Source organism: Parasteatoda tepidariorum, chromosome 9 (assembly GCF_043381705.1).
Source record: "Parasteatoda tepidariorum isolate YZ-2023 chromosome 9, CAS_Ptep_4.0, whole genome shotgun sequence".
NCBI lineage: Eukaryota > Metazoa > Arthropoda > Arachnida > Araneae > Theridiidae > Parasteatoda > Parasteatoda tepidariorum.
Genome location: NC_092212.1, coordinates 18,007,098 through 18,031,971, shown reverse-complemented (window position 1 = coordinate 18,031,971; position 24,874 = coordinate 18,007,098). Strand labels below are relative to the sequence as shown.

Genomic DNA, 24,874 nt, shown 5'->3' with positions numbered 1-24,874 from the left:
AAATATTATCAATGAATTTTTTTATTGATGTTGTACATTATTTAAAATACACTTGTAAGAATTTTTATTAAACTTCTTTTTTAGTCATTAATTGTTTTAATTAGTTTACTGTTTATATACTCTTAAAATCTATTTAAATTACCAACAATTTCTCATATTAATCAACAATTTCTCATTTTTCCAACATACCCTTGTCGGATAATCAGTGCTATATTGTTAATTCTTTGAAATAAATTATGATAAACTGACAAAAGATAGTAAATTATGCAACTGTTCAACAGAGCTTAAATCCATTGTTTATCTATATTTTTCATTTCAATATGTAAATAAATAAACTTTTTTTAGGTTGATAGAAATTTATAATTGCAGCCCACACTGACACCTCTTCTAAAACCACTTCTTAACTTTTCATAACATATGTTTTGTAAAATGTGTACATTTTTATTTCGGAACTAGTTAGTGAGATATATTAGACATAACACTTCTTTGAAAATTCGGCAACTAATATATCATTAATTCCAAAAAAAAAATTTTATTTCAATTTATACATCTGTTATTATGTTCCTTATGATGTTTAATTTGTCAGATTTACTCATGCTATAAATTTTCAAATACTATAATCAAAATAAACTTAAGTGAGCTAGATAACTAGGCAAACCTGATACTGCAAGACAAAATTTTATGTAAAATGCCAAAAAAATACCAAAATTTTAAAATATATGTTTTTTTAATTACAATACATAGAATAAATTGTGAAAAGGATATGCATTTATAAAATATTCCATAAGTATTTCTCATTGAACTTTTAAATTCAAAATAAATGAACCAAAATCAAGAATAAAGAAATAAGTTTCTCCGATAACTATTCTCAACAGTGCAAGTTTTTTTAAAACAATAATTCAGCTTCTTTTTATTCATTTTCAGCATATGCTTTAGTCTTTTTTTTTTTTTGGTTTATGCTATGAACTTTTGCTACTGTGTTCAGTAGCTACTGAACTTTTGTTTATACTGTCAGGGCTCCACCAAAAGAGGCTCAATTGATTAAGATCCCTCTAGAAATAACTTTAATAAACAATACAGTATAATGCAAAGCTGCGTAACAACCATAAATAAAAACTTTCCATCTCACCCCCAAACTCAGCATTAAAATCACGTGGAATGATTGATGATCTAATCAGTGATTTTTAGAAGTTCATTGAAGTAAGAGGTGGATACTAACCTCCTCTGCTTCTGTACCACTTTTTTTTTATACACAATACCAACCCTTAGGGGACCGGTTTGCATTATGGCTATGAAGCCAACCTTTTTTGTCTGCATATTCTTTGTTATATATATTAGTTTAATGGTATAAGAACTAGTTGTGGAAATCAGTGTTCTAAAAATCAGCCTAGCACCGAAAAAAAAAGGAAAAAAATTTAAAAAAAATTCACTTTGGTCTCACATTACCATGGATTCTGAAAAAAAAAATAGGCAAATCCCCCCTAAGATTTCAATTAATTTTTAGTTTATTCTATTTGGAGATTACCATATGACAAATTTATGCGATTTGAAATAATTCACGGTTTCAAACAAAAATCAAAAACTATGCATAGTTTTTAAAGAAAAACACTCCATAAAGCTTTTATAAAAACCAGAGTTTTCTGTCAAATCATTAGTTGGGCATTTTCTGTGAAGCATTTGCCTGGGAACAATACTACAGAACAGTTTCATGTAAAAACACCACTTTCAACTCTTCATTATTTTACCCCTATTCCTCCCATTGAAAATGAAGTTGTTTTTTTAATATAGAGAAGGGTAGTTTGATTATCTAATATAGACAAGTATGTGCCTAAATAAATTTAAAAGTAATACATTTACAAAGTTTTAAACAGACAAAATACACTTTTTAAATTTTTTTTATTTAAAATGCCATATAAAACAAACAATTCTTTTGTGACAATTTAATATCTTAATGGAATGAATTAATGTGAACACAAAAATATTTAACATTACAATAGTAAAAATGTAAATTTTGATTAAATAGCTAAAATATAATTTTTTAGCACAGTATTTCTCATGAAAATCAGTGATTCTTTACAAGAAAATTACATTTTTATCTAAAAAAAATATGTTTATCCTATATTAACATTGGCAATTTTACAGAGTGTTGCAAAGAAATGGAATAAGTAATTTCAATGAATAAATAGTTATAAAAATTTGGCATTTACAGAGTTTCATATTTTACCTATGCACAGTTCATGTTGCCAATTATAGAGTATTTACTTTTTGAACAACTTGGAACATAGAGAGGACATCAGTCTTATAAAATCTGTAAACATTACATAGTTTACATATGACGTGTGTTTCCAAAATTGATACCACTCTGGGTAGCACCTTTGTTAGATCCATACTGTAGGCTTATAACACCTTGTCCAGCCTTCAATTGCTCATCAGAGAATTGGCGCACATTGGCCTCTGCTTCTTTTGGTCCAATACTTCTAAATCCAAATTTAGATGCCTGTTGAGAAAAAAAATTTCGTATTGAATTAGAAATAACTAACGTTACTACAGCGTGTCCCAACTAAATAAAATCATCTTAATTTTTTCTTATGACTGGTTGCCAGGAAAACCAATTAACAAACATGTACCTATATTATTAAAGTATATCTAAACATATATTTACAAGGAGTTCCTCACTTCCTGCCACTTCTGATTATAGCCAAAAGATAACCATATTTTTATCTAGCTTATTTGTGATGTTGTAAACCATTTACCTATCCCAGGAGGACAATCGAAGAAATGTTAAATTCTGTTTCAGTGATGACAATCTTAATTTCTGCCACAGAGTGATGCTGCTTTATTGTGCATGGCGGTAGCCCTCCAGATTTTCTTGGGGGAGAAGGTCGTGAGAAAAGGCAGGACATTCATAACATGTACCTTATTATACGAAAACCACCTATATTATAATTTTGCCGCATAAATGAAAACATTCTCTTGCTGGAAATTCAGACTTGGGTTGATAATTTTTTTTGTAATCAGTAGCTTTCATACGTCTTGAGATACATCCGTTTTGGCTTTAGGCTCTGTTATCAGTTAACTTAGCTATATCATGAAATAAAAAATTGACTAGTTGCCCATTGGAGGAGACTACTAACAAAAACAATGATTGATATCTTTTTTTTTTCCTTCTCATTTCCACAAGTTTACCAAAAACTTTCTAGTTTATTAACAATGTATAAAATATTAATTTTTTTTCTTTGAAGTGAAAAAACAAAAAGTAATCAGAAATTTTTTCAAGTATTACAAAAGAAAAAATTCTGACTATTGATTTGAAAATTGTTTCTCAACTGCTGGTCCGTGGATTAAAATTTTATTAGTACAGTACAGAACCCGTTATCCGGAAATCAGAAAACCAAAAAACCGGAACGAAATTCCATATATTTTCTCGCCATTTTTAAAAAAAAAATTTTTTTTTCCTCATAAGATTTCACGATTTTTCTTTCTTTTTTTAAAGATGTTTACCTTACCATCATTTTGGAAATAATCATTAGTGTATTACTTCATCGTTTTTTTCTTATTTTTAAGATTATTTCCAATTTTTTTTTTTTTAGTTGGGTTCAACAATAAAAAAACTGCTTTTTGTAGCGATTCAGAAAACCGGAAAAATCAGTTATCCGGAATAGCGATGGTCCCGACCGTTCCGGATAATCGGTTCCCTACTGTATTAATATAATTTTTCTTTCATATTTAAAAAAGTTTTAGCTCAAAATATTTTTACAGTAGAGAGTATTCGAATGATCAGAAACAAACTGGTAAAAAAATTGTGTAACTGATTTAATTTTGAATATGTAAAATTATACCTTCAGTCCAAATTATTAACTTTACCGGTCCGTGATAAAACACTGAAATATTTTACCAGTCCTTTGCGTAAATCAGGTTGAGAAACACTGGCTTGAAATATCTGTTAGACATATTCATAGAAAGATGAAAAAAATATAGTCTCCAAATGTTTCATTCATTTTCAGTAGAAATGGGTCAATCTTAATGAAAATTTCTCATAAAAACATAAGAAAGTGAGGGGAGAAATGACCATTTCTTTTATGAAATATTTCTGATGACTATGATTATTTATCTATTTAGTTGATAACTAAGAAATATTTTTCTAATAACCCTCCTGAATCAAAGAAAAACTTTATTTTTATTCAGTGTATCAAATAGCAATTTTTTTTTCTTCATTTTTTAGCTAAATGTGGCAGGCTTAATATTGGATGTATAAATTATTATAAACATTTTTTTTTCAATACAATAGAAATTTAACATTATGTGTTAAATTTTTATAATAATTTAAAACGCCATGCCTTTTAACCAAGTCACTGAAAATTAGGTATAATTACCTAAATTATCAGACTTGTTATTTATCAGCTATATCAAGTAAGATTTACATATAATAAAAAACTTACAATAGTCAACAGCTTAGCATTATAAAATGATCTGTGATTAAAACTATAGTAGTTTTCGCAAATAGTTTTAATCCACTTCACTGCTAATTATTAAACAAACTCTTTAATAATATCACTGCTAATTATTAAACAGAGTAGTATCTAAATTCTCTAACATAGACAAAGATATATCACTGTTATTTATCTTTAACTAAATAAAATGAAAGTGTAATCTACTAAAATATTTTTTTTAAGTATTTTCTATAAAATTAATATTGAATACATAAACATTAATATTGAATAATCGCTAGACCTTACAGAGCTACAGAAAAAAAAATTTCAGTAACCATTTTTCAGTCATGTTATTGAAATAAGTCAATTTTTTTTAAATTTCATACTCTTGCTAAATTTTTATACTTTATCTACACAATATAAGCGTCCCTTAGAAGAGAGTAATTTCTGTGTTTAAAGAATCACTTTAATAGTCATTTATTACTGTTTAAATGAATGATAATTTTTTTACTCTATGATTGATTTGAACAGAATTTGGGGTAGCTAAAAATGCTTGACATGGATTCTGTTTTATTTCTTCTTTTATTTTGAATAAAAGTTTAAATGTTGTTAATTATTAAAAAAATTTTTGAATATCAGCAGGACAGAGTCTCTAGTAACTTAAGAATGTGGGGGCCCAGATCAAATATCCCACTTAGACAATCTTTATGACCGCACTGAGAATACAATTGTACATTAAATATTACATTAGTAAAAATATTAAAATATAAATATTAATGTTTCTGAATATTAAAAAATAAATGTATTTACTTTTCTTGCAAGAGATTGCAAACATATAAGGACTGAGGTAAGATTCTGTTGTTCCCACAAATCTACAGTTTGGAATGTTTCCTCAGCTGGTACACCCAATTTTTTCACCTAAAAAAGAAAATATTTAATTTTATTTGCACTAATTATCAGATATTTAACAATTTAAATCATGATTTTTATTTAATTTTTTCAAAAACAATATATTTATTTAAATAAATAAAATCAAATAATAATGATTAGTATATTTTATCACACTTTTAAAAAAAATCTTTAGCTGTGAGAACAAAAATATATCTCCTACAGTAATATTTTTTTTTATATGAGTTTATAGGGCATTAGTTTTGAGGGCATTTCCTGCATTTTGTATTTTCTGTAAATAGAAGAATGAATTTGTATACAAAAAATTTTTTGTCATTTTATATGAAAATATTATTTAGAGCTGAAATGTTACTAACGTACTGAACTAAAATTAGGCATTTTTTCGGTATTATATTTCTAGTAATATTAGTGATTTAGGTCATCTTCAATTTAACACAAAATACGTAATACATAAAAAAAGTAAATAATTTTTGTCCCTTCTGAAATTGAGTCAATTTTTTAATTATATAATTATATGAATTTACTTTTATACATGAATAAATAATGTCTCTTAGAATAATTTAATGAAGATTTAATAATTTACGTAAGAATAGTTTATGTAAAAAAATTATTTAAATTTAGAAAAATCCATTTAATCCTATCTAAACAAATAGAAATTTTTCTTCTTTTTTTGTCGGTACTAATGCATAATAGAGGGTAAAAATTTCTTGTACTAATAATTCAAGATAGTTTGGTAGCAGAATGTAATTCCTATTATTTTCATTTAATAGTTCGAATATATTGGTAGCAGGATGATTTTATTTTGATTGTGTAATTGTAAAATTTGAATAAGCCTTAAAGTACAGATATTTAATTTAAAAAAACGAAAGAAATTTAAAAAAACGAAAGGCAGGTGATTAAAAAAATTGCTTCTTCCAGATTGATGCTAAAAAAATTAATCACTTGACTTGTTTTCCTTTTAAATGAAGATTTTTTTTAATATTAACAAGATTTACTTAAAAATTATTGAAATTAATTATTTTTCAAGATCATTTTAGTAACGTAAGTAAATTAAAAATTGCCCAATATTTTTTTTTAATAGAACAGACATTTTCTTATACTAAAAATAATTACTAAATGAATTTCAAAAGATACCTGTTCGAGGAAAAGATTTATATTTTCCATACACTTGAAAGCCATTTTAGTATTATTGATTTTCTTTTCAGGAATGGAACCCGGTTGCAAAACATTAATCAATCTAAAAATAGAAATCAACATTATTTATTAAAGAGTCACCATTAAACATTATTGAAGAGTCAACATTGTTTATTAACATAAGAGATTAACTGATTACCATTACATTACGAAACATTGAAGTGAAAAAAAGTAAAATTATTTTTTAAATTTATTAGGAAGGACAAAAAGGCTATTTTTATAGTTATTTATATTTATATTCTATAACGACCATGATGCACTTTAAATGTGAAAGAAATAATTCGAACTTAAATCTAAAAAAATATTTTGTTAAGAAATAAGGTAATAGTACCATTTATTTCATACGTTATTAATTATGAACTAGAAAAATTTTGATCTTGCGATTATGAAAACTACAATTGATGAACTTAATTGAAATTTTTATGACTTATTTCAAATGCTAACACACTCAGAAAAAAGAATATATTCGATGCATGCTTAGCTTCTTTTTTTTTCCATTAATTTAAATCAAAAATAGTTTGAGAAAGAAATTGAAGCACAGTTTACCTGCATAAAACTTGACCATCCTTAAGTAGTTCATAAAACTTTTCTCTGTCGCCAGAAGTATCTATATCTTCTAGTTGCATAACATCTTTCATCCATTCTAGGGTTTGACCTGCCAAAGCTGTGTCGTACTTTGATTGAATCTATGGAAGAAAATATATTACATTATAGAGAGTTGAAATATATATATTGTTTTAAAGCTATATAAAGTGATCGGAAAAACTACTATATTTTTGTAGTTAACTACAACTACTTTGTTATAAATGTAATTAACTACAACTACTTTTTTTCTTGAATGTAGTGACTACAAACTACTTTGGAATTGTAGTTACTTACTTAAGGAGACGAACTTCGGAAGATAACTTAATTTACAACCATGTTCAAAATGGTTTTGAATAAGAAATTGGCTTACATTAAATGTAAGGGAATAATTTATATATTTTTTATAATTTAAATTTTTTTTTGATATTATACAAATTTTTTTTATATTTACCCATGCATATTTACCATGCATCTGTTTTAAATAAATAATAAGTACTATATTTATTTTTTATTCATCTGGTTAAAAAGCTTTTACTTTTTTCCTCACATGTGATGATTTTCAAACAACTTATCAATTATAAGTTTCGAAAGCACTTCTGTAATTTGAACTTTTTTTTTTAACTCAGCTCAAATTACTTAGTTTATAACTGTGTTATTTTATACTACCACACCATTAAAAAAAGTTTTAACCTTTTCAAAATTATCAAGAGAATATCTATAAATAAAACTTTCCTTTTTATAAGGGATTTACATCAAACTACGAGTCATAGATAGTCCCTTGGTCGTATGGATTTCTTTTACAAAAGATAAGGAATGAGTCAGAGGAAATATGTAGGCGTTTTATCAATCACTTTATTGACATTCATTTCCTTTCGCATTTTTTGAATAATAATTCTTACTAATAAGCTGAGCTTTAATCAGCATTATTAATTAAGTAAAGAAATATGACTGCATGCGTTGACAATCTCTATCAAAAAATAAATATTGATACGAGTAAACATAAAAGTTACAGATATTCCAAGGATACGAATGGGAAAGAAAAGAAAAAGGGATCAATTTTTTCATAAAATTGATGTTCCACCATATGTTCTAGAAATGAGCTCTTGCTCCCTCTTGGAGGTTCGAGCCAAGAGAATTTCAATCCGAGCCAGAGATACATAGGATTACTTTAGAGCCCTAGCCACAGATTTTAGTCAGATAAAGACCAAATTTTACGGTCTCGTCACTTGGAATTTGATGTCTAAATAAGAGATTTAGTAAATTAAAACCTTTTCTACCGCTAACCTGTAAAAAAAGCACGTTACTAAGACTCCACAAAGCAAAACGTATATAAAAGAGAGCTATACCACTGGAAAAACACTTCTCGACAAATGCTATTTTACAAACATTATTAATTTAAAATTTAGAAAAAAGGAAAAAGTAAATAATGAAGTTTCAAATGCTGAGGTTGCTATATAAATAGGCAAACAAATTCTGTTATGATTACTTCTCTACGACGTAATCATGCCTCTTTTCGATATATTTTTTTTTTAAATTACCATTTGAAACTTTTGAGTTTACCCGATTTCACTTTTACCGCACTTTACCCTAGAAAGGGAAACAGATTTTGTCACGAAAAGTTTCTCTCGTGATAAAGCGTCTTCTTATGATCCATTTACACTTCATCTGATTTCTTTTTTAATTTACAAGTGGTACTACCTTATCGATGTTGCATAAAACAAAAAAGATTCCAGTCTTTTTGTTTACATCCCTTGTTTTGTGAATTATTGAAAAGAACTGCTCATAATTTCGTGAAATAGGTGTCCGATTCTGACACCATGTTTTCCTAAGCAGTTTCAGTTTTATATAATCAATTAAACATGTGACGATTAACTGTAACATCCGTTATTCAAGTCTTGTGCAGCATCTAATTTCACGATAAATCATTTTATGAAATGGGCTGTTTTTACGAAAGAAATTTGTTGCGAGGAGTCTGTTAATAAACCTATTTCTCCTTAAATGATCCTTGCATGAACTAAACATGTATGTATATAACTACTACTGGAATGGATATTTGAACACTATGATTTCTTTTTCGAAAACTGTGATATGATTTGTCAAACATAATAAATTTTTTTGCATTTATCTACGCAAGTTTTTTTGTCAATTTAAACTTTACTTCCTGTGGATTTTCTTTCTTCGATACACTTCATTCTATAACAGTTTGCCTGTTTAGAAGAAGTTTGATTCAGTTAACGAACACTTCCCAAATGATTTTATCATAAAAATGTACCCTTCATAAGTATTTTATTGTAGAAATGAACCCTTCACAATATTTTTTTACTTGAAAAATGAGCCATTCAGAAACTTTTTATTTAGAAAACAAGTCTACGACGCCTTCAGTTCATAATTTTAAATTCCTTGAATCAACGAAATTCGATTCAGTAAATTATAAAGAGATTCTTCTAAAAAAAGGGGGACCTTCCACAAATTGTCTGAATAAAAATCACTGATGTTAGTGATTTTTTTTTCCACAAAATTTGAAAAGTACCGAACTGTACTGTCACAAATTATGGATAGATTTTTTCACAAAAAGTCTTAAAAATAAATATTTTAAAAAAAACGACTTCTGTTCCCCATTTTTATTTGAAGTAACTTTCAATTTTCTCATGCCACCTATATAGTACATAGGAAAATGCTTTAGCAATTATAGCAAAAAAAAGATTACTTCACAATTAAAAAAAAATACTTAAATCTTGTTTAGATTTTAATAATTTCTAAAGGTTACTTTAATTATTAAATTAATCTACTTGGATATGAATTCTAGGAATTTCGTTGCAGATAAAAGAAAATTATCTCTGTTTTTTAGTATATCGTGAAGTAATGTTTTCATTGTAAAACAAACGTTGTCTATTTTTCAGATAAGATTCTAACCGTTGGAATGAAAAAGATACAGATGATAACAAAAGGAATTAAACTAAATATTTATTCATAGAAATATTCTAAGAAATAAATTACTTTGTACTTTACAGTGTTTGATATTGCTGGACTGTTATTAGACTTTGTGGAACTTGAAATATTTGAAGCGACAGTATTTGCTTTAAAATGTTTTTTTTCTTGACAAAATATTGGTACATCTAATATATCGACCTTTTGCTGAAACCCGAGACTTAATTAATAAATTTTATTAGCTATTGTGAACATATTAATCAGCAAAAGACTCAATACGATTATTTTAAAAATACGGAACAATCTAGATTTTATTTAATACTTTTAAAAATATCTAGCGAATGAATGAAGAATGAAGTTTTTTTCATCATATAGTTTTATTAATACACTGCTGGACAATTGCTAAGGACGGATAACACTAGTTGANTCCAGCAGTGTATTAGTATTAAAATTGGGTTTTATGTCAGTTGAATTCACAGGTCTAGAGCGGTATTTTAGTCTAGTTCTTAATTTTAGTTCATGCTTAAACAGAAAATGAATTAAAATACGATTTAAAATAAAATAAAAACGAAAAAAGAAAATAAGCGTTGAAAATGGTTATCAGAGACACATACTTCCTCACTCTTGAATTAAGCTATTTTTATTCGATGCGAAATACTAAAATTTCTCACAAATCCATATATCCTTTTTATAATTCATTCATTTTATTGCTATAAAGAAACATTGTTTTTGAAGTTTCCTTTTTTTTTTCAAGCATTTTGATTAAATAATTACATATAAGTAACAAATATGAAATAAAAAAGTGGATTATTAATTGAAACGGTCAAAGGGAGCCGTATGTAACATTTTAACGAAAATAAGTTTTTTGTTAGCATACCGAGTCTAGAAAATACCGAGTAATTTTCTAGACAGTCGAATCCATCAATTTGGATGAAATTGAAACAATCTTCCCACAATAAATAGTTTTTTTTTTTCTTCGAAAGTGCAGATTTGTAACATACCCCCTTTTAACACTGACAGCTTCAATTGAATACAATTTCAATTACAGGTTTCGAAAATCTTGACTTGCTAAAAATTTATCAACTTTCGGAATACTTGTGATCGTATACGGAACCATAGTGTTCCGCGGAACACCATTAGGGAACCGCTGGCCTAGAACAAAAGCAGCTTGTGTATGTAATGTCCGAAGGCAAGAGATATTTTTAAACATCGAAACAATAACAGAGGTAGACGCGGTCGCCAAAAAGAATTGAATTTACAACCAACTTTTCTCATGATTTTAGAGATAGAACTTTAACGGAAATGAAAACAGAAATGATTCGAATAACTTCCACGCTCCCAGCTTGCGGATGTGAGAGGGAGAATTATGGTTGAGGAAGAACATTATTAATGCATTAAACAGGGTGGACGCTGATTTCGAATTTAGTGTGGGTTGTGACTGAAATAGTTGACAAAACGATAAAAAATTGTGTAGAAAATTATTTTCGCAAAGTATGCCCGACCAGTTTATCGATTTTTCGTCTCTCTCTTTTTTTTTTTGACACTTCAAGTAAAGTGTTTTAATAAACAGAGAATGGCGTCAAGAAAGTTATCAATCGTTTCACATCGAACTATTTGTTTATATTCTATCATAAGTTGCGTTTTTTTTCTTAAGAATTGCAAGTATTCTCGAAGAACAAATGTTTACTTTTGGTTATCATAGATCCTAAAAGTTATATTTTTTAAATCAAACAGTTAAGGAATATTTCCTTTTGTGATGCAAGAAAATATAAATAAAATAACTAGATAAATGCATAGGTGGGGCACACACAAAAATGTATTGTTCGATTTGAGATTGCGTCATTTTAATCTAAACCTCCATTTTAATCCTTAACGTAAATAGAATAAAATGTAGATGTATCTTTAAGTTTAAAAATTAAGTGCAAAAAAAAGCATAGAAAATCAAATTGAAAATCTCGATGAGTCATAATGAAAGAAGTTACGTTCTCTTAATCAAACAGTAAAGAAGGATTTATTTATTTTTTGTGACTGAATTAAATTAAATAAAATAACTAGATAAATGAATAGGTGGGGCACGCACAAAAAAATGTATAGTTCTACTCAGGTTGAGTTGTATCATTCTAATCTATAACTCCATTTTAATCAGTAACGTGAATAGAATATAGATGTATCTTAAGTTTAAAAGTTATGTACAAAAGAAGCGTACAAAATTGAAGTGAACATCTCGACGAATCATAATCAAAAGAGTTATAATCTCTTAATCAAACTGTTAAGGAGGATTTCTTTTTTGTAATTCAAGAAAATATAAATAAAATAACTAGATAATTGCATAGATGAGGAACGTACAAATATGTATACTTCCAAAATTAGATCGTATTACTTCTAGTCCAAAGCTCCATTTTAACCCTTAACCTAAATGGAATATAAGATTAATGTATCTTTAAGATTCAAAAATATGTGCATACATCAATTAAATTAAACTTGATTTTAACCCTTTGACGCAGATGGGACACCTGTGTGCCTTCTTTTCTGACTCTCGAATTAGAAGCTAAAATGTATATTGGTATTTATTAATTATAAAAAAGAAACTGTCTAATAGTTACGAAAACAAATCTGTTAAGATTATCGAAATAAAATTTGTACTAATATATTAAATCCAAAAAAGTAGTTTGAAAAAAAAAATTTCAGCCATATTCAAAAATTTATGAATTGATTTTGAAAAATTAAAGAAATTTCTGTGATGAGTATTTCTCTTAGATTTAAATAACTGCAAATGAGTGCAAATTTTTAAAAAAAATACATTGTTCGGAAGTGAGCCACGTTGCAAAGATTTTACCTTTAACGCTGAAAAAGACTCCGGTGTTTCATGCTGAATTGCATACCAACTGATTATTAAAATGCTGAATATACAATATTTTTCACTTATTTTAATTAAATTTAATTAATTTATTTCACTTATGTAAATAAATGCAAAATAATGAAAAATGCACGAAGAAAATTTTTAATATTCTGTTTCAAAGGGATAAATAAAAAGAGATATTTTTAGGTATAATTTAATATACTCGTATTATCTTTAAATAGAATAAAAAATTAACCACATTTAATAAATAGTAAAGGGAAAGTTTGCTACCATTTTACGCAATTTATATATAGAAAACTAACATTCATAAGAATTTGAAAAATTCTGAATTTAAATCTTCTGCTGAAAGCATTTCAAATAAATTTAAACAATCAATGAAATAATATATTTTGAGGTCTGATTAAGCACTAGATAAAATTTCTGTTTCATAACGACATTAAGAAAAATAAATTAGTTAATTTTGTGAGCGATATTTCATTTTAACGAGTAATTTTAAGCTGCCTCAAGATTGCGAACAGTTTATAATATAGTTTATATTTCAATTTATAAGAATTCATACGATTTATTAGGTTCTTTGGCATAAAAAATGTCTCATCTACAATGAAGTCATTGCAGAATAGCTCGAAATTAACTTGCTTTTAATTTTTAAATTGTATATAAAAGAAAAAATTCATGGGTTGAAACGGCTGTTAGATAGCTTGTCTTTTTAAGATATTGAGAGAATAATCTTGAAACAGCAACTTGACAAACAGCCAAGCTGTGGCTAAGGGAACAGAGCGCTCACCTTTCAATGAGGTAAACCGAGTTCGAATCCCAGCAATGGCTGGTTCGACACGAATGACGCACCCGGCTCGCACCGACTACAGTGATGACGTAAAATATCCTCAATGGTAGACGAATCATGGGTTAGAGTCCCCTCTCCATCAGGCTAACCGTGGGAGCTTTTCGTGTTTTTGTTCTCCATGTAACGCAGATAAAAGTTAGTTCTATCAAAAAGTTCTCCACGAAGGCAAATTTCTCCTAATACTTGATCCAGGAGTTCCCTTGTCTTCTGGATTGGAAATTAAGATTTCAAAGCTACCGTGTTTAACATTAATAGTTGCAGGGATCTGTTTAGATGAAATTTGGGTCCGTTAACGGACCTTCACAAAATATCTTTTTATAAAAAGGACCCTTCACGAAATAATTTATCTTTTAATCGGACCCTTCACAAATTTTTTATCTTCCTTATTGTTTTGTTAATCGAATAAACCCTTCCCAGGAAGGGGGAGGGAAGAAAGACAGAAGTAAACGAACTAAATTTTGTCTTCGGCAGACGCTTCTTCCCTTATTCCTCCGAAATGAATATTCTGCGTTCAGCAGTATAGGCTAAATACCAAATATTTATATGGTGCATCGCTAATTTAGTATTTACAATAACTGTTTATTTTTGAAAATTTAATTTTTTTAATCATAATTTTACAGTGTTGAGCATAATCTTGTACGTCTTTACAATTTAAAAACTCCTTGAAAAAGTTTTTTTTTGCAATAACAGAACCCTATTTGCACAAATTCACAAAGTTTGAATTACTCTGGTTGAAAGAATGTGACTTAACGTTGATTCTATATTCACAAATTACGAGTCATTTTTTCACAATTTTACAAAAACGGACCTTTCACAAAATGTCTGGACAGATCCCTAGTAGTGTAAACCCGAAATTAGTCCGGCTGTTCAACAACGGTTATTAAAAAATAAATAAATAAACAGCCATTGCCATTACAATGCGGCAGGTACATCGGAAAATGCAGAGTTATAGCTCTATGGAAAGCTCCGTATATAGAGTGTTTATAAAAAATTTCCAACAGAATAAGATAGATTATCCCATCGTAATTTATTTTCTGAAAATTATTCAATTACCAGGAAGTTGAATAAATTATTTATAAATCGCTCGCAATAAGATCAAATATTCACGAAAAAAGTACTAATATGGAAATTATTGTATAGGACACGAAAATAACGAATTATGGTAACTCGACTTGACAGTTCGACCCACTGACCCAAGTGAATGTTTATCTCGCACCCCTTGTTTATCCTTGACACTGTGACGTCATACGAATGTCACTTTCCAAAAAAATAAATAAATAAACTAGCTTAAGACTTCCAGGAAAGCCCAGAGTAAAGCTATTGCGTCACAGACATTTATAGTGTGTGTGTTCAGTTCTTCCTTGATACGCTGCATGAAAAATTTTTGTTTATTCATCTGTCCTTTTTCTTTTTTTCTCATCCTCGTTCGAAAAGGAAATGAGCTGTAAATCTCACAAGTGGCGAGAAAAATGGCGGGAAAATTTAGAAGATAAATATTTCTTACTCTGCGTTAATCAATTTCCAAACACTCGGGCCAAGTACTCGGAACATCCCTTGTACACTTGTACTCTTATTTAGCATTTGTATGTGTATTAAATTACGAGAAGAAGCGTGAATTATTTATATTTGTATTTTCATAAATAATAACTGAAAAAACTCAAGGGAAAATGCTTGTTTATTTATAAACGTAAGCATTTTGACCCAGACGAAAGCAATTACTACGAAAACTTGTGAAATTAATAAATAAATGGATAGATTTCTGAAGGCGAATATTTCTTCAGTTCTGTTCACTTTAAATGCTTTATTATTTCATTATTCAGCATTAAAAAAATATATGACGTTCCCGTAAACACCACCATTAATAAATATTTTTTTGAATCCATATTAAAAATGGAGACAAGAGGTATATATATTGGGGGTCACAAATTACTACTTAAATTTGAAAAAAAAAAAACTTTTTTGAAGTAAGACATAAGAAAGGTGAGTGTTCGGACATCCACACCTGTTGAATTGTATTTTGAAATTTGAAAGTATTTCTGACAATCATCATTTAACTCCTGTTTCTGACATCCTCAATTAATTCCTTAGATTTCGAAAGCTTGTTTTTTTCTTTTTTTTTCTTTTTTTTTTCGTTTATATTATAATGAGTGGTCCCCAATGTGTACAATTGTCTTCATTTTTCAAAAGGATTTTTAAAACGTAAATCAAGTGTGGTCTTTACGGAACACCTTGTTTACGAAAGTCAAATACAAATGTTTGTAAATAATTTAAGCTTCATGGGAGAAATGTGAACATTTATAGATTACCTATTTTGTGCATTTCATGCAACAACTTTAACCTTTTTTTTAAAAAACTAAAATAGAAGTTATGACTGTATTTGCGTACAACATAACGGATTAAACGGCTCACTGAGTGCATCGAATTAATTCTCAACAAAATAATTCGAAAAATTATTATTTTGTTTGTATTTGCTTAATTTCAAAAATTTTCCCGAAAGTTTTCATTCATATTTCAATATTTTAAAAACAATAATAATTAATGGATCTTCTTTTAAAAAGTGAAATAAGTCATGGAAAGCAGAGATTCAATTCTCAACTAAATTACAGAATTAAAACAATCGCAAAAAATTTTTCAAAGTTATCATAAATTAAAACTTGTAAACATTAGAGGGTAATCGTAAAAGTTTTACTTATTAAAGCATTACGAAAAGAAATAGGAACTCATAAATATAAATATTTCAAGGCCGTAAATTTTCTAGCTCTATGAGAAATTGTTCTCTAAGCCTTAACTTAAAATAAAACGAAATCTTTCAAATTTTCGCTTTCTCACTCCCTTTTGCCTGCTGCAAAACTCCTACGTGGAAGCTTCGCTGCAATTTATTGAAGTTGAAGGAAAAACAATTATACAGTATTGCTTAAAAGGGAATCGCGTTATTTTCACTGATTTAACTTTTTTTATCATTATTTTTGATTTGTGTAAATTAGTTTACCAAGTTTTTATTTTATTTATTAATAATTATATTTTAAATATATATAATTTTTAGATAGCTTATAGCAGAAAATACATTATTTTTAGAAAATCTGAATGCGATCATAAATATCTCTTTCGAGTATTTTTCCCCTCAGCATTAAAACTCCTCATCTTAACTGAACAATTAAACTGAATTCCAATATGATATCCTGTACAAATTAAACTTACTTTCAAATTAAGATTTTCAGATGTAATTCCTAAGCGTAAATAAATTAGTATGCATATAGGCCTGGTGTTTATTAATTATACGTTATTTATTTCAAAAAATGAAAGAATGAAAAGAAAACAGCAACTTTTAAAAAAAATACTTTTAAGTTATAAATATTTTCTCTTAACTTTAGAACAAGTATTAAAGTTTTAAAATAAATTAATGTTAATTTTATACAATCATTGTACAATCATAGCTTAAAATCATTTTCTTTGTGAAATTGAGTCAGACGTTTTTGAAAATTTACAAAAAAAATATAGGAATGCCAGTGAAGCAGAAATTAAGTTTATATTGCAATAAACTGCTTACGAAAAACAAAATCTAAAAAGTATAGCACCCTTATTTTAAATTAACCTGCACATTGTATAATTTAAAGAAACAGATTGTTTGAAAACTTGGAACAACAATGGTGATTTTTCAATGCTTGTAAATTATGGTGATTCATTTAACATGCCATCATTTATAGAATATATTCTATAGAATTTGTCTGTATTTTACGTCAAAACAAAACAGACTGAGGTATTTTTTAAGGTCCAAAACATAAATTTTATTTCTAATATTGATTAAGAAATTTGTATTTATAATATGGAGTATTAAAAAATAAATTAATACTTTTTTGAAGTTAATTTTATTATGACCTGACCAAACTAAAAAACTGGTAGAAACTTTATAATAACAACATACACCTCATTATCTTTCCAATAATTTAAAAAAAAAAATTCTGTTAGAGAATCTGTGTGACGATTTCTCTTTTTAGAATATTAAATTGGAAAGGTAAAGCAGGAAGTTTTCAAATGTTCTAATATGAAAGTTTTTTTAGTTTTCGCAAGACGCTGGTCAGCTTATTTGTAAAGACAGCGTTATAATTTGACTCTAGAGATTCTGGACAAGGAGAAAATATAGAAAGTAAAGATCCATTTTTTTTTCTTTTTTAATCATTAATGAATTCTGATTATTTCGTTCAACCAGTGAACATTCATTTCATAACTATCCAAAATTACGAAACTGTAAATGTTTGATTTTTAAACACTCATTTCACAATAGAAAGAAATCCCAGCTGTCAAACTTTTCAAACTTCATGACGATAAATTTCGAGCGCAGACGATTGTGTTCGGAAGAAGAAACCACTTCTACTGTGTCAGGAGAGCATCCCATTAAATTCCTATACGGTTACGTGGTTATTTCGAAACACCTGAAATGTTTAAAGTCGCCGTTACACGCCTAAGGCCACTCAAGCGAAAGTTAAGCAGGAAAAAAAAATTATCTTCATCCGGCTTTTAAGAAATGGCGCGAAAAAAACAAAACGGGTTTTCTGCACTCTTCTGCGTAGGAGGTAACTAATTCACAAAATGAAAAAGAAAATTTTTTTTTTCAATGAACTAATAATTTTAAGTATTCTATTGTTTAGGGAAAAAAAGAAACAGCTTAACTATTTTTCTTTTTTCTTTTTTTAAACTGGAATTTCAAAGAAACATATTGACACATTAATGAGGAAGGGTAGATTTGAAAAGGATAATTGGAAATTCCAAATTGCAACAGCCATCTTCTCTTTTCATTCATTGTTTGCAAAATACTGCTCCGCTGTAATTGCGATTAGTCCTACACGAGAGCGATGGAGAAAAAAAAAAAATTGGTGCTAACGAAACTAAACTAAACTCAATGACAAAAATATTAAATGGGCGACAAACTACGCCCGACGCGAAATTAAAATTAAAAAGAATTATCGAACAGGAAAGGGTACCACACCTCGAGATCTCGAAATCGTTAATTCCATAGGCCTAAGGGCCGGGATAGCCTGGTTGATAGGGCACTGGGCCCATAGCCAACAGTTCGTGGGTTCGATCCCAGCCGGCCGAAGACTCCCCGTGTAGTAAATGGTGACTGATGCACGTTAAATCTGTCGAATCATAAAGTCCTCCATGTTCCCATAACAAATCAATACTTCTGGGGGTACTGATCCAGAAGTTTCCTTGTCTTCTGGATTGGTTCAAAATTACAAGGCTACGGAGTTGAACATTAGTAGTCGTAAACCCAAAAATTGGGTCGGCTGATAATTCCATAGGCCTACAGCCGTGGCCCAGGGGATAGAGCGTTCGCCTTCTAATGAGGTGAACTGGGTTCGAATTCCAGCGATGACTGGTCGACATGAATTCCGTACCCGGTTCGCACAGACCACAGTGATGACGTAAAACTATGGTAGACGGATCATGGTTAGAGTCCCTTAGCCGTCAGATTAACCGTGGGTTATTGTTGTTAATTTACGTCGCACTAGAGCTGCACAATCGACTATTAGCGACGGTCTGGGAAACATTCCGGAGGATGATCCGAAGACATACCATCACAATTGTGATCCTCTGCGGAGGGGATGGCACCCCCGCTTCGGTAGCCCGACGACCTGCGCGCGAAGTCGAGCACTTTACGGTAGCACAGTTTAGCGAGGACCAATACTGCACACCCTCGGTCCCTACGCAGACTGATCCAAGTGGTCACTTACCCGCACACTGACCGTAGCCAGTGATGCTTGACTTCGGTGATCTGCTGGGAACCGTGTATTAACGATCAGTCCACTGCGGGACAGACTAACCGTGGGAAGTTTTCGTGGTTTTCCTCCTCAGGTAGCACAAATGCGAGTTAGTTCTAAGAGAAAGTTTTCTACGAAGGCTAATTTCTGCCAATACTTGATCCAGAAGTTCCCTTGTCTTCTGAATTGGGTTCAAAATTACAAGGCTACGGAGATGAACATCGTAAATCCTAGATTGGGTCGGCTGTTCAACGATGGTTATAAAATAAAATACCATAGGACTAATTCCTGAGATCCTGTATTGTGTATCAATTATGTATCAAATTGATATCCAATCCTGTATTGTGTATCAATTATGAAAAAGGTCAATCAGTTCTAGAATCAAAACTATGTACTCATAAAACTATATATTTTAGATCCACAGAGTAAAATTGCCCACTCCCAACAATAAATCTCAAAATAGTAAAATGCTGATTTATTTGACGAGTGAATTGACTTTTGTTTAAACAATGAAGTTTTAAATATTCTATTAAGTTTTAAATAATTTTAATGAAGTTTTAAATAATTCATTAAACATTGATGTGACAATCTAAAACTGAAAAAGGAAAAACTGTATAATCTGATTAACTTGAAACTTTTCGAAAGAGCAAATTTTGATATCTGAATTCGTAGTTTCAATAAATCAAGACATCAAAATTTAGGAAATCAGAACTACGGTGGACTCAAAAGAAATTTCGTCAACAAAATCCAATGCATTTTTAATTTATTAATAAAAAATTTTAATTTCTGACGATAAAATTTGAACAATCTGCTAGTTTGATCAACTGAACTATTTAAATCAACAAGGAATAAATAAATATTTATTTACGTCAAATGTATTACGTAAAAAAAGTTTAATTGTAGATTTAGTGGATTAGTTTTAAGATCAAAACAATTTTATCTTTTAAATTTTAATATAGTTTAAAACATCATTTGCAATTTAACATAAATTAAGCATGATTAACAAAATAAGGTTATTTTAGATAGTCTTGCAATAAATTTTAAGCAGAATTAAAAAATTCATTTCCGAATTTAATTACGTAGCAGGATGTGTCATTATTAACTGTCATTTTAGTAATTTTGAGAAAAAATCTGCTTTAAAAATTAAACGAAACAAATAAATTGTAGGAAAAAAAAACATTTTTAATATTTTTCCCATTGAAAACCGAATGTTAAGGAGATAAGGCAAAAGAATCAAAGCTCTTAATTACACCATTAAACTTATAAAACTGGAGAACTTGAAGCAATATAGTGATATGCCACATTCTTTCCTAAGGTAACCTTTCATATCTAAAACTTCATAGTATTGTTTCCAGATAGGTATTTAGCAAATATCTTACATTTCCACTAAATGATGGACAGTACATAAAATTATCTTATTGTTTGCTTGGATTCTGTAAAGATTTTAAACAGAAACATTCTCTTGAAATACTCATGAAGATGTGGTTTATCATTAGATTTTTCATATCCTTCAATTAAAAAAAACTGAATACATTTATACATATTAATAAAAGATTACTGAATACATTTATACATAACTGAATACATTTATACATAACAAAAAATACATTTATACATATTAATAAAAGATAAACCTTGAAACTGATTCATGCATTTGTTTCAAATTTTCTAAGTATACATTTTAAAAATTAAGATGTTTTTTTTTTTTTTTAAATTCAGAAATCCAATAAAATCAATACCAAAAAATTGATAAAATACTAATATTTCAAAATAAACATATTGTCACTACATTTCACTTAAATATTAATTTTTACGAAAAATACAATTCGTTAAAAAAACCATTAAATCATTGATACATTTTTGAATCATAAGAGTTAAACATACAAAACAAACATCAAAGCTAAAATTTTTATCTAACGCCCTTATCCTTAGAGGAGATAAAAAGATAAACATTACTTTGCTATGGGCTTCAGCAGCTAATCCAGATTTGGTAGCACGATTTTCAGCCATTTCAATCAATAACCGATCACTTCAACAGAAATAAAAACAACCAAAAAGTGTAATAATTAATGTTTTCTCGACTTCTTATCCTTGTTGAATGAGATGAAATGATGAAGTGACAGTGAGAAATTTCAGTAGAAATCGACCGGCGTTCTTTGATCACCAGAGGGCGCAAAGATCGATATGGAAGGGGGGATGATAAAGCAGGTGGCTGGAATCGTCTGCTCGGTGAATCCATGGCCATAACGGGAAAACTGTGTGATTTGTATAACGAAGACGTGACCTAATGTCGTCTGAATCACTGATTGACCAAGGACTGCTGGAAAGTTAGATCAAGGGAACGCCTTTTTATTTATTCAACGTATGGAGCGTATGTTTGCTTCTTGATATAGTTCGAAAAATAAACTCAGTGTTGCAAATGAATTAAAAAAAATAGGATTATAAGTTCAAAATAAAAAACGGAAAGGTTACATTTCGAGATGAAACACAATTTTACGAACTCCTAATAGTTTGAAAGCTTACCTTATTAATTATATAAATATAAAATATATGAAACTTAGTTTATTGTTATTGAAATCGAAGGAAATAAAAATATGCGTACAGTTGCGTACAAAGCAAAGGCATCTGGGTGCCTGAGGCAAACTATTTAATTAGATACTTTTAAAAAGAAGAGTTTATTCTCTAAAGAAGGAAGCAAAACCAAATTTAATTAAAAGAAATATCGTTGAAAAGATATATATCTATGAAAATGTTAACTTATATTTTGGATTAATTTTCGTATAAATGTTAGTAAAGTTTTATACGAGTCTGGGTGCGTAGTTGGTATGGTAATAATAAATTTAATTTTCAATAATGTATGGTAAATTTATTTTATTATTTTCAACAAATCTAATAAATCAATATAATAATCTCAAATCTAATAAGCATTTAATAAAAATGACTTTAAAAAATTTTTTTTTATTAAATCTGTGGGAAAATCATATTTTATTTTTCATAAAATGCTCTGGTTTAGTTAAACATGTAACAATCAAAAAAATTTATTTCATTATGAAATTCAATTCTGTTAATGGATTTTTTTTTTTTTTTTTTTTTTTTTNTTTTTTTTTTTTTTTATAATCAGCCTTTGAACAGCCGACTCAATTCTGAGTTTACAACTATCAATGTAATTTTTTAGCCAACCCAGAAGACCAGTGATCATTTAGATGGAACTAATCCGCATTTGCGTTATATTGAACGGAAAAACCCCGAAAACCTCTCACTGTTAGTCTGATAGCAACGGGCACTCTAACCCATGGTCCGTCTATCACATATTATACGACAGCACTGTGGTCGGTATGAGCCGAGTGCAGAGTTAATATCGACTAACCAAAGCTGGGATTCAAACCTGGGTCACCTCATTGGGAGGTTAGCGCTCTATCTTCTGAGCCACCACGGCTTAAGGTCATAGATTACAAATTTAGTTTATTAGTCATCAAATGAATGCCCACTATGGTGGGATGGGATGTCTAGGGTCGTTTCCCTCTCTGTCCTTCGCTGCACGCCACTGGAAGCTTTTAAGGTTGGCGGTGAACAGTGAAGAATACGAATTTTAAGGTAAGCAATTTAAAATATAGGTTCACCCATCTGTTTATATAATTTAAAAATCACCAAAGCGATGCTCACGTAATATTCGAACAGCCCTCTCTGCTCAAACTGTCAGGTAATAAACAGGTATTATACATGTACAAATTAAATAATTAAATATGATCCATTACACCTGCGATGGTGTATTCTAATTTTTTCATTAATTTTTAAAACATTAAAAACAATTATCTAAATTAAATTCTCCCTATTCGACAGACCATTATATTTTCGTCGAATAATTTTCTTTTGTTTGCTCTTGTCAACAGCCGATAAAAATAATTTTTAAACTTTACCTCGTTACAATACAGAGAGGCTAGTAATTTCCGGACTGTAGGGGGGGGGGAGATAGAGAAGTGTAAACAGAGAACAGAGAAGTGTAAAAATTGTTTAAAAAAATGTTGAATTTCACAAATCAGATTAAAAGAAGAAGAAAATTATGGTTTTCGTTCACGAGTTTAATTTTTTTAATTCGAAAATTTGTTGTTTGTTTATTACGGATACGTAGATACCTTTTTCTGTAAAATTTGCCCGGAAACTAATCCAATAAAATAATTTTTTTACTGATTATGGTGTTTTGGGATCTTTGCATGCAAAAGCATATTTGGCATACTACTTTCTTACTTATGGCATTAAGAAATAGTTTATGGCAAATGTTCGATCACCTCTATTGGTAATTTGAAATTTGAAGTTCAGATATACCTGGAGAAAACAATGGAGTTTCAAATGCTGAAAAAATGTATTCAAAATATCAAAATGTAAACAAATTATGACAACATAACTTCCCCACGACGTAATCTTAAGTAATTCTAAAATAATTGGCATATACGAGTATATATGTATACAGTGAAACTACTCTTCGTTCCACAGTAAAACAAAAATGACCTTTACTAATATAATTATGTTTAAAAACAAATTTACCAATTATGAATAGTAGAACTGTCTTAAATAAGTAAATAATCATGTTTTTTTTGTTTCAGTTTGCATTTAATCTTATATCATAAAACGTAGTTAGCTATGAAAAATTAGAAGACCTTTGTTTGTTTGAAATGCTTAGTTTTTTTTCTAAAATAGCTTATTTTTACTAATTTAACTTCCAACTCTAAAAATAAATCATTGATAGCATCGTCTTTAATGCACTCTGACTGCAACAAGAGGTTTTCGATCTCTTTCAGAGATCGTCAAAAAGAGCTCTTTAAATATGAGCCACTCACAAAGCCACTCACAATATTTTGAATACATTTTACTAAACTTATTTGTTTAGTTAATATTTTTTGTTTTGATATTTTTTTTCGTGTTTCATTATTTGATCTTTTCCGCATTTGGTGGAGAAATTTAGCGGGCGTTTAGGGGAGGTTTTAATGGCCTAGGCCTCTCCAAAATGTTTTCTAAACAAGGTAGATGGAAAAGTCGAACAAAAGTAGATGGAAAAAATTCTGTGCCTGCCTAAAGTGGTCGCAAATAGAGGAGGTTGCTACACAGAGGTGGTCTTGCTTGGAGGTTATATATATGTTACGCTTTGAAAGCATTAACATTGTAAATTCGTAGTATGGCGGTGCTTAATGAAAAAGTTTCAAGAACACGGAGAAATAATAGAATTTGGCCCAAAAATTAGAACATTACCTGCTGGTGGATAGATAGAGAAGAGCGCGATTGACCTTGGAAAGAAGGTTTCTATATATTTCCGGACAATATATTTAAATATTAGTCTTAGTAACGTGGGACTGATCAATTTCCCAAGTTA

General features: G+C 29.0%; 1 protein-coding gene across 1 annotated transcript; it reads right to left on the bottom strand.

The window, feature by feature from the left end:
• Positions 1 to 1,879: 1,879 nt before the first annotated feature.
• LOC107456583 (calponin 3) lies at positions 1,880 to 21,676 on the bottom strand. Its single transcript, XM_016074489.3, has 5 exons — positions 21,466 to 21,676; positions 7,080 to 7,219; positions 6,474 to 6,576; positions 5,241 to 5,348; positions 1,880 to 2,497 (listed from the first exon to the last, which is right to left on the bottom strand). The coding sequence occupies exons 1-5, from the start codon at positions 21,517 to 21,519 to the stop codon at positions 2,327 to 2,329; spliced, it is 576 nt and encodes a 191-aa protein (XP_015929975.1). The 5' UTR covers positions 21,520 to 21,676; the 3' UTR covers positions 1,880 to 2,326.
• Positions 21,677 to 24,874: the final 3,198 nt, after the last annotated feature.